We start from the raw sequence: 11313 nt of genomic DNA, 5'->3' as shown, positions 1-11313 counted from the left end.
AGAGAGAAAAACACCAGTGACTGAGACATGGAGAGAGAGAGACAGACAGAAAAAGAGAGAAACAGGGACAGACAGAGAGAGAGAGAGGCAGACACACACACAGAAAAAGAAAGAGAGGCAGCGAGAGAGAGAGAGTGACAGAGAGAGAAACAGAGCCTAGAAAGTGAGTATTTTCCAAATGTTTAAATGCTTAGTGGTAGATTGACAGTATTTTTTTGGCACTGATGTTGAAATACAAATGGTAACATGGAGTTGACATCACAGGAACAGCCCAGCTAAGTCCACACACCCTCCGCCTCCTCCAGTGTCCTCCCCCACTCCTCCAATCATGATCCTTTCTCCCTCCCGTTCCAAACCAGCTTCCTCCTGACGAGTGACAAACCCCCAGGAATTACAGCACAGGAGCAGCAGCGTCCTCAACAAAGACCCACTCTGTTCATCCCACCTTCAGCCGTCAAGGTTTGAACTGTGATAATTAAAAGGTTCTGAATAGGAACCTGTAATAAAATCCAACAATCCTAAAAGACCACGTCCAGAGGCAGGAACCCATTTCCTGAGAGAACGGTTATTAAAGGGGCATGTCTCACACGTGTGCCAGACGTGGCTAAAAGGGAATGGTCAGACGGTATCTGTGGATCAGTGAAACTGGATGTCTCCATCATCATCTTTCATTAACATAACCGCCATCTTAGAAAATACACATTACCATGGTTACAGAGATCCCCTAAATCAATAAAGTGACTCAGCTGTTTCTGCCAGGAGATATCTATTGTTCTGTACAAAAACAAGATTAGCATAATGTTTCCCTTCCAGCTGCTGTCATCCAGTACAAGCTTCGAGGTTTTATTTCCCCGAATTAAACACTTCATCTGCTCAAAGACAAACATCAGTACGCTTCCAATTCATCCTGACTCAGCAATCACATTTACATTCCCGTCCCTGAGGCCCCAGGGCCTGAAAAGGGATGGTGGGGTTGGGGGGGGGGGGGGGGAGGGGGGGGTGGTGGGGAAATGAAGGAAGAGGATGCCAAATGGATCGTTAACCCATCTCACCGCCACCCCTGCAAAGATTGCAGTGAGGGGGTTAAAACAAAGGAACGTGCACAGCAAGATCCCACACAAGGCAGCAAGAGATCCCGGGAAGAGGCGGTGTCCGCTGCTCCCTGTGTCCAGTCGGTGGGCTTGGTCACTGCGTTTGGAATTAAAGCTAAAGGGAGGTGCAATAATCAGAGGCAAGAGGTATGTGGATGGCTACGTACAGAAAGATATGCATCAGGAGCAACAGTGGGCCATTCAGCTCTTTCACTATTCAAAATGATCACAGCTGATCATCCAACTCAGTCCTCTTTCTCCCCCATACCCTTTGATCCTTTTAGCCCCAAGAACCGTATCTAACTCCTTCTTGAAAATCATTCAATGTTTTAGCACAAACCACTTTCTGCGTCAGAGAATTCCACAGGCTCCCCACTCTCTGGGTGAAGAGATTTTTCCTTATCTCAGTCCTAAATAACCTCCCCTTGTATCCTTAAACTGTGACCCCTTGTTCTGGACTCCCGTCATTGGGAACATCCTGTCTGTGTTTACTTTGTCTAATCATGTTAGAATTTTATACATTTCTATCTGATTCCCGCCTCATTCTTCCAAACTCCAGTAACTATAGTTCTTACTGATCCAGTCTCTCTTTACACTTCAGTCCTGCCATCCCAGGAATCAGTCTGGGAAACCTTTGCTGCATTCCCTCCACCGCCAGAGCATCCTTCCTCATGACAGCACACAATACCCCAAGTACGGTCTCACCATGGCCCTGCAAGCTGGTGAGCATTTCCTTCAATCATATCTAAATCAAGGAATTTTATCTAAATAATGTCCATATTTAACTCCATAAAGTTCTCAGCATAAAGAAGATTAAATGGACTTTTCAAAAAAAAAAATCAAGAGAAAAATTACTGATTAAAACAACATAAAGCTGGCAAGGTAGGGAATGTGTTGCAGCTACAGCAGGTGGGTGCTCCTGGACCATGTGTGGGATCCCATGTAAACTTCGTACGTCTGTAAGTGTTTGTGGCTACTGAACCCTTGGCCATTGAGCTGGAGGCCAGCTGCTGACTCTCTGAGGAAGGAGAAAGCTTCCTGGACACTTTATTCCAGGACAACAGGATCTTCTGGTTTGGTGCGCTGTCAGGGGCAGAGACTTGAAACCACTAGCGAGACAAATAGGTGGATCTAAAGTGAAAGGTGGCAGGAGGTGTCAGCTTTCACAACTGTCCAACAGGACTGAGATGCTCACAGCTTATACAGACAGGAGCGAAGGGGCTGCAGGGTGGATGTGTGAATTGACCGTGGTACTGTGGTACAGCAAACTATTCAAACATGCAGAGTTAGTGGGAACGCAATGGTAGCTGGAAGGTTATGGAGTCAGGGGGGAAATAGGCAGGTGGATAGTTCTCTGCAGCTTAGAGTCAGAGTCCAGGCAGCCGTGCGATCTGCCCCGAGCTAGGGTTCAGGATGATGGCTTTGGAGAGGAGAACACACTCCACTGTCTCACTCATCCCACACACCCTTTAAAATTGGGCCGACCTGGCCTCATTTGTTCCCATTAGTGAACCAGGCAGTCGACAACTGAAGAATCTGCAAACTGGCCTCCAGCTCAATAACATGGTACCAAAAGTCCACCAGCCATAGGCACGGTCATCATTAGATTTTTACAAATTGAAGTTCCACCATCTGCTGTGGTAGTGTTTTGAATTCGGGTGTAGAGAAGGCAGAACTAGGACTGTCACAGGCAGAATGGAGTCAAAAACAGAGAATGCTGGAGAAACTCAGCAGGTCTGGCCGCGTCTGTGGAGCGAAAGCAGAGTTAAACATTTACAGTCCGGTGACTCTGGCCCCAACTCAAAGGAGATAGTGCTCATTAATTCCAACGGTTCACTCCGCCCAGTTGGGATTTATTTTGGAGCAATTTGAGATAAAGGTGGGCTTGCAAAAAGACAACCAGAAGCAGAGATTTCGGAGATAGTTTACCTAGACTGATACCTGGAACAGGCAGGTCGTTTTACCAGGAGATGTTGGCCAGACTCTGGCTTGTATCCGCTGGGAGTTTGGAAATGGGAGAGGTAACTTTCTTCACTGGAGCATAGCAGGTCGAGGGGTGACCTTATAGGGGTTTATAAAATCATGAGGGGCAAGGATAAGGTGAATGGCAGATGTCTTTTCCCTACGATGGGCAATTTCAAATCCAGGGGCCATATTTTTAAGGTGAGAGGAGAAAGATTTAAAAAAGACATAATGCACAATTTTTTTTGATTCATGTGTGGAATGAACTCCCTGAGGAAGTGGTGGATGTGGGTACAGTTACAGCGTTTAAAAGACATTTGGATAAGTACATGAGTAGGAAAGGTTTGGAGGGATATGGGCCAGGAGCAGGCAGATGGGACTAGTTTAGTTTGGGATTATGGTCGGCATGGGCCGAAGGGTCTGTTTCCATGCTGCATGACTATGACTATATTGAAACATTTCAGATCCTGAAGGATCTGGACAGGGTCACGAGGAGAGGATTTTGGTTTGATTTGACTCGGTTTATTGTTGTCACATGTATCAAGATACAGTGAAAAGTATTGTTTTGTGTGCTATCTAGACAAATCATACCTTACATAAGTACATCAGGGTAATAGAACAAAATGCAGTGTTACAGTTACAGAGAAGGTGCAGAGAAAGATTAGCTCTAATATATGAGAGGTCTGTTTATAAAACAGATAACAGCAGGGAAGAAGCTTCCTCTTGTGGAAGAATCTAGAATTAAGGGTCAAACAAAAAGGGGGTCACCCACTTAAGACAGAAATGAGGAGAATGTTTCCTCACAGTCTTTGCAAGTATCGTCCTCAAAAAGATGGTGGAGTAGAGATTTTGAAGGCTGGGAGAGGTAGATTTTTGATAAGCGACAAGTGGGGAAGGGGGAAGGGTATTTTTCCCCCAATTCATTCATGGGATGAGGGCATCGCTGGCTGCCCATCCCTAATTGCCTAGGGGGCAGTTAAGAGTCAACTATGGCTGTGGGTTTGGAGTCACATGTAGGCCATACTGGGTAAGGATGGCAGTTTCCTTCCCTAAAGGACATTAGTGAACCAGATGGGTTTTCCCAACAATCGACAATGGTTTCACAGTCATCATTAGACTCTTAATTCCAAACTTTTATTGAATTCAAATTCCACCGTCTGCCATGGCGGGATTCGAACCCGAGTCCCCAGAACATTACCTGGGTCTCTGGATTAACAGTCCAGCGATAATACCACTAGGTCAATACCTCCTCAGACTTAGGTGATCAAGCTGGGATATTCACAACAGCCAATGATCTTTGTGAAGGCAGGGCAGGCTGAGGGGCTGAGTGGCCTATTCCTGATCCTAATCCCATTCCTATTTCACATGTAAACTGTTCTAAGCCCCTCCACAGCTGGACAGTACAAAGTCTCAGGAGCCCTAGCAGCAGAACGTCATGTAAATTACTCCTGGCATCATGACAACAGAAAGACACAGCTTCAAGTTCCACTGAATCATCTTGAAACTAAAATGCTCTTTAATTCCCCATTTCACAGAGTTCGGCACAAACTGTGGATATTAGCAGGCATCTCAGCCCCTGGACGGCTGTTCAATTCCTGGCACCAATTACTCAATGACAGTAACGACAAGATGGACTTTCTGACAGGGGCATGAGAGAAAATGCCTGTGACAGATCACTCCTCATTCACCGAGCCATTAAGGGCAGCAGGAGAACAGCAGATAAACCCAGCAGAAACTAACTCAGGAGCTGAGGCCCCAGGGAGAGACAGAGAGACACGGTGGGGGGAGGGGGGGGGAGGGAGAAAGAAAGGGGGGGGCACAAGAGGGCGCAAGAGTTGGGGGGGCGGGGGGGGGGGGGGGGGGAGGGGGGGGGGGGGTGGGGGGATGCGGGGGGGGGGGGGGGGTGAAGAGGGAGGGGGGTGGTTGAGGAGGGGAAATGGAGATGAAGTGGCCGAGAAAGAGCATTGAGCATGAATAAAGGAAGGTATTTCTCTGAGTCAGAGTCAGAGAGAGGAAGACAGCACTGCCTGGAAAATAAGCCAAGAATGAATAACAGAGAGAGTAGGGAGGAACAGAGGGTGAATGGGGCAGGGCTGGAATGTGGTGGGTGCGGAGCATGGCCTGGGCTGTGGGCCTGGACAGTTTTATGGGGATGGGTGGTGGCGTTAGTGGATCTTTCTCATGTTTTGGTACGACTCTCCTCTGGCCTCCATTTGGTCCTGTCCTTCATTCAGCACTGAGCTAACAGGCTCACTCACTTCGGGCAGAAACAAAGCGGAAAGGCCATGCTGCTGGGTGTAATGTATTAAACACTGTGTTGTGTATTTTTCCCACTTGACACCAGCACATACACATGTACCATCAGAGGCAGTCTGCCGGGATGGGATAACGAAAGGATCCGTGTTTAACAGCTTGTGCAGTTATCTGAACGACTGGCTAAAAACAAAACTGTTTCTGTCCTGGGAACATCACGCTGTGCCCCCAGAGATGTGGGGCCAACGTGTTTAGTCTAATTGGTACCCACAGTCTCAAACTTCTTCACACAGCAGTATGGGAAGTGAGAAACTAGAATTAATTTCTTCACATCCCATTCTTTTCCCCTGCTCCCCACAACGTGTTACTTAGCTCCAGAAGACGTGCTTCTACCTGAAGTTTAACAGGTTACAATTCACAGATTAAAAAAAACAAGTCATTTACTGTTCACCACTCACCAGGGACAAGAGCAAAAACTTCTGGGACTATACCCAGCAACACTGGTTCTGCTACGTGAAAGATTTCTTGGCACCATACAGAGTCTACTGCTATTGGTCTCTTGTGACTCCAAAAAAAAAAACAGGATACAGTCCAAACAACAGCATCCAGTGACTTAAATCACGGGAATCTCCACTGAAAGATGAGGAATGTTACTCCATGTGTTATTCTGCTGCTAGGGTGATATCACCCTGTCCCTTTAAAGGCCCTTTTTTTTTCGTGCTTTAGACACCAAGGTCATTCAGAGTGCAATTGCATTTCTGTAGGTTGGCAGATGCTTATAAATCCCTGGCTATTCCTCAACACAAGGTCCTTTGGGAAAAACAGCATCTTAAATTTTGTCACAAATAAGGCCACATACACTTGGAAGACCCACCATTCACAGTTATAGTTTGCATACAGCACTGCCCTGTCAATAATCTGTTTACTTTCCCTCATTAATGTATCAAAATAAGACAGAAGAGGCCATTCAGTCCATCGAGTCTGCCCTGCCATTCAACGAGATCATGAGCAGTCTGATAATCTTCAACTCCACTTTCCTGCCTTTTCCCCCCTCCATAACTGATCATATAATCAATGACCCAGCCCCGACAGCCCTCTGCACTAAATTTACCAAAGCTCCTCCAACAGCACTTTCCAAACCCACAACCTCTTCCTTCCAGGAGGACAGGGGTAGCAGATACATGGGAAGACTGAGGGAGGTGACGGTCCAGTGGTATTATCACTAAACTATTAATCCAGAGGTAATATTTTGGGGACCTGGGTTCGAATCCCGCCACGACAGATGGTGGAATTTGTATTCAATAATAAGCCGGAGTTAAGAGTCTAATGGTGGGTCTCATGGGCATCACTAGATTCATCGTCTAATGATGACCATGTAACCACTGCCAATTGGATCACTAATGCCCTTTAGGGAAGGAAACTGCCATCCTTACCCAGTCTGGCCTACATGTGACTCCAGGCCCACAGCAAAGTGGTTGACTCTTAACAATAGATGTTGGCTGGCTAGCAATACCCATGAATGAATTAAAAATGACCACCTACAAGGTCCCCACCCCCACTCACCATCCTGACTTGGAAATATATCGCCATCCCGACTTGGAAATATATCGCCATCCCTTCGCTGTCGCTGGGTCAAAATCCTGGAATTCCCTCCCTAAAAGTATTGTGGATCAACCTACAGCACGTGGACTGCAGCGGTTCAAGAAGGCAGCTCACCCCCACCTTCTCAAGGGGCAATTAGGGACGGACAAGTAAAAAAAAAAATGAAAGACTATGGACGCTGTAAATCAGAAACAAAAACAGAAGATGCTGGAAAAGCTCAGCATCTGTGAAGAGAAATCAGAGTTAACATTTCGGGTCTGGTGACCCTTCCTCAGAAATGGCCGATAAATGCTGGCCCAGCCAGAGACACCCACATTCCACAACTGAATACAAAAAAACACAGAATTCCAAAGATTCACAATCCTCACACATGAAATTCCTCCTCATCTCTGACCTAACTGGGCCACCACCTCTGGTCCTAGACTCTCCCACAAGGGAAAACAACTTCTCCACATCAAACTGTTAAGTTTTTTTTTCCTTTATTCATTCACAGGATGAGGGCATCATTGGCTAAACCAGCATTTATTGCTTATCCCTAATTGCTCATGGGGCAATTATGAGTCAACCACATTGTTGTAGGTCTGAAGTCACAGACCAGGTAAGGATGGCAGTTTCCTTCCCAACGGGACATTAGCAAATCACATGGGTTTTTCCTGACAATTGGTCATTAGACTCTTAATTCCAGTTATTTATTGAATTCAAATTCCACCATCTGCCCTGGTGGGATTTGAACCCAGGTCCCCAGCGCATTACCTGGGGCTCAGGATTAACAGTCCAGCGATAATATCACTAGGCCATCACCTCCCGCTATTGAAGTCCACTAAGAATCTTGTATGTTTGAGTGAGGTCTCCTCTCCTCCTTCTAAACTCCATCGAGCACAGACCCAACCTACTCACCCTCTCCTCATAAGTCAATCCCTCCATACCTGGGATCAACCGAGTGAACTTTCTCTGAACTGCCTCCAACGTCAGTCTATCTTTCCTTATATTGTGAACTAAAACTGTTCTCAGTATTCTAGCTGGGATCTGACTGGTTCTTGAATTGTTTTAGCAAAACTCTCCTATTTTTATACTCCATTCCCTTTGAAATAAAACCAAACATTCCACTTGCCTTCCCTATTACCCACTGACCTTGGATGCTGGCTTTTTGTTATTTATACACGAGGATTCCCAAATCTCTCTGGTCCACAGCTTTCTGCAGTCTCTCTCCATTTAAATCATATTCAGCTCCTCTACTCTTCCTATCAAAGTGCATAACCTCACAGTTCTCCCACATTATATGCCATCTGTGAAATTTTTGCTCACTCCTGAGATTGTCTCTATCCCTCTCCAGACCCTTTGTCTCATCCCCACCACTTGGCTTCCCACCTATTTTTGTGTCATCCACAAACTTGGCTAAAGTATGTTCACTTTCCTCATCCAAGTCATTGATATATATTGTAAATTACCATGGCCCCTGCACAGATCCCTGTGGCTCTCTGCTAGTTACAGGTTGCTATCCTGAAATACTAGAAATAGGAGCGGCAGTAGGCCATTCGGCCCTTTGAACCTTTTCTGTCATTCAATAAGATCATGGCGGATCTTTCCATGGCCCAGCTTCACTTACCCATCCTCTCACCCATCCTCTCACCATAACCCTTAATTCCTTTACTGTTCAAAAACCTATCTATCTATCTTAGCTTTAAAAACATTCAATGAGGAAGCCTCAACTGCTTCACTGGGCAGGGAATTCCACAGATTCACAACCCTTTGGGTGAAGAGGTTCCTCCTCAACTCAGTCCTAAACCTGCTCCCCCTTATTTTGAGGCTGAGGCCCCTAATTCTAGATTCACCTGCTAGTGGAAACAACCTCCCCTTATCTATTCCCTTCACAATTTTATATGTTTCTATAAGGTCCCCCCTCATTCTTATAAATTCCAATGAATGTAATCCCAGTCTCTCCTCGTAAGCAAACCCCCTCAACTCTGGAATAAACCTAGTGAATCTCCTCTGCACCCCCTCCAGTGCCAGTACATCCTTTCTCAAGTAAGGAAACCAAAACTGAGCGCAGTACTCCATGTGTGGCCTCACCAGCACCCTATACAGCTTCAACATAACTTCCCTGCTTTTGAACTCAATCCTTCTAGCAATGAAGGACAAAATTCCATTTGCCTTCTTAATTACCTGTCGTACCTGCAAACCAACCCACACGCACAAGGGCACACAACTCCCTCTGCACAGTAACATGCTACAACGTTTTACCATTCAAATAATAGTCCTTTTTACTGTTATTCCTACAAAAATGGATGACTTCACATTTACCAACATTATACTCCATCTGCCAGATCGTTGTCCACTCACTTAAACTATATATATCCCTCTGCAAACTTTCAGAGTCTTCTGCACACTTTGCTCTACTACTCATCTTAGTGTCATCCACAAACTTTGACACACCACATGTGGTCCCCAGCTCCAATCATCTATGTAAATTGTAAACAACTGCAGTTCCAACACTGATCCTGAGGCAAACCACTAGTCACTGATCGCCAACCTGAAAGCACTCATTTATCCCCACTCTTTGCTTCCTGTTGGTTAACCAATCCTCTATCCATACTAATACATTGCCCCATAACACCATGCACCTTTGTCTCATGCAGCAGCCTTTTGTGTGGAACCTTGTCAAATGCCTTTTGGAAATCCAGATACACATCTATTGGGTCCCCGTTGTCCACCGCGCTCGTAATGTCTTCATAAAATTCCACTAAATTAGTTAAGCATGACCTGCCTTTCATGAGCCTATGCTGCGTTTGCCCAATGGGACAATTTCTATGTGGACATCTTGCTATTTCTCCCTTGATGACAGATTCAAGCATTTTCCCTGCTACAGAAGTTGAGCTAACTGGCCTATAATTCCCCATCTTTTGTCTACCTCTCTTTTCAAACAGTGGCATTGCACTTGCTGTTTTCCAATTTGCTGGAACTGCCCCAGAGTTCAGCAAATTTTGGAAAATTACCACGAGTGCTTTTTTCGTACCCTGCAATGCATTCCATCAGGGCCAGGAGACTTGTCTACCTTTAGCTCACCCAACAGTACCTCTTTCTTTGGCTGACCATCCAACTCAGTCCCTGTTCCCACTTTCTCCCCATATCGTTTGCTCCCATTAGCCCGAAGGACTATATCTAACTCCTTGAAAACATGCACTTTGTCCTCAGCTACTTTCTGTGACAGAGAATTCCACAGGCTCCCCACTCTCTGGGTGAAGACATTTGTCCTCATCCCAGTGTTAAATGGCCTACTCTGCATCCTTAAACAGTGTTCCCCGATTCTGGGCATCAGGAACATCTTTCTTGTGTTCACCCATCAAGTCCTGTTGGAATTTTATAGGTTCCATAAGAGCTCCCCTTCCCAATCTTCTAAGCTCTTACGTAGAGAGAAATAGCCACCACATTAAAAAGGAGATGTAACAGAGCTACCTGCTTCCAGGGAACTGTACATTTGGTGTACAACACCAAGGGATTAGATTACACACAGTCACTACTGACCTTCCAGCTCCACTCGGTTTATTAATCTCACGATTGGGGGTTGGAGGGCGGTGGGGGGGGGGGGTGGAAAAGCAAGTTAAAAATAAAATCAGGAATCTTAAAATAAAGCAAAAACTGAAGGTGTGCACAGGGATCTGCAGCTGAAGATTGTAATCACATTGTGGGTTTAAAGTGGAGATTATAAAATGGGTTCAGGTTAAACAATGCTCCATTGTGTAGGAGGCTGTCATGTTCCTGATCATGGAAAGGCCTTATTGTTCTTTATTTAATTTTGATCTGTCAGAGCTCGAAACAAGCACCTTCAAACCAGCTGCCCTCTCAAAAGACACACAGCAGGAAACTGCCAGGCAGAGAGAGACACACCAGCAGGAAGGGAGATGTGGGTACACACACACAGACAGACACACACTCTCTCTCTCACACACACACACACACACTTTCTCTCTCTCAAAAAAAAACACACACATACTCACACAGGCACAATAATGCACACATGCACACTCATGTACACGTAGGCACGCACGCCCACAAATGCTTTAACACACAAGCACACAGGCGCACGCTCACACATGCACGCCGACACACGCGCGCTCATGCCCATGCTCACATACGCACGCATGCTCATACAGGCAAGCGCACACACACTCACACACGCAAGCATGCACGCCCACACACGCGCACACACTCATGCTCACAGGCATGTGCATGCGCTTACGGACACTCACACGGCCAGTCCCACATCACATGGGGCAGATCCACAGGATGTGTTAACCCATTTCGGCCTAACTCAGTGACCATGGGAGACAGCAGACCTGCAGGAGGGAATCGACAAAAGCCAGCCTTTTTTTTGTGGTTGTTGGAGGTCAGTCATCACAGCTCCAGG

General features: G+C 46.1%; 1 protein-coding gene across 1 annotated transcript in view; it reads right to left on the bottom strand.

The window, feature by feature from the left end:
• Positions 1-11049, bottom strand: part of sh3glb2b (SH3-domain GRB2-like endophilin B2b) — an 87265-nt gene extending 76216 nt beyond the window's left edge. Inside the window, exon 1 of the mRNA XM_048613406.1 lies at positions 10924-11049. Within this exon, the coding sequence (XP_048469363.1) occupies positions 10924-11049 (126 nt within the window). The remainder of the gene's footprint in view (positions 1-10923) is intronic.
• Positions 11050-11313: the final 264 nt, after the last annotated feature.

The sequence above is a fragment of the Rhincodon typus genome, chromosome 28, assembly GCF_021869965.1.
Source record: "Rhincodon typus isolate 14 chromosome 28, sRhiTyp1.1, whole genome shotgun sequence".
NCBI classification, from domain to species: Eukaryota; Metazoa; Chordata; class Chondrichthyes; order Orectolobiformes; family Rhincodontidae; genus Rhincodon; species Rhincodon typus.
This window is presented reverse-complemented; position numbering and strand designations above follow the sequence as displayed.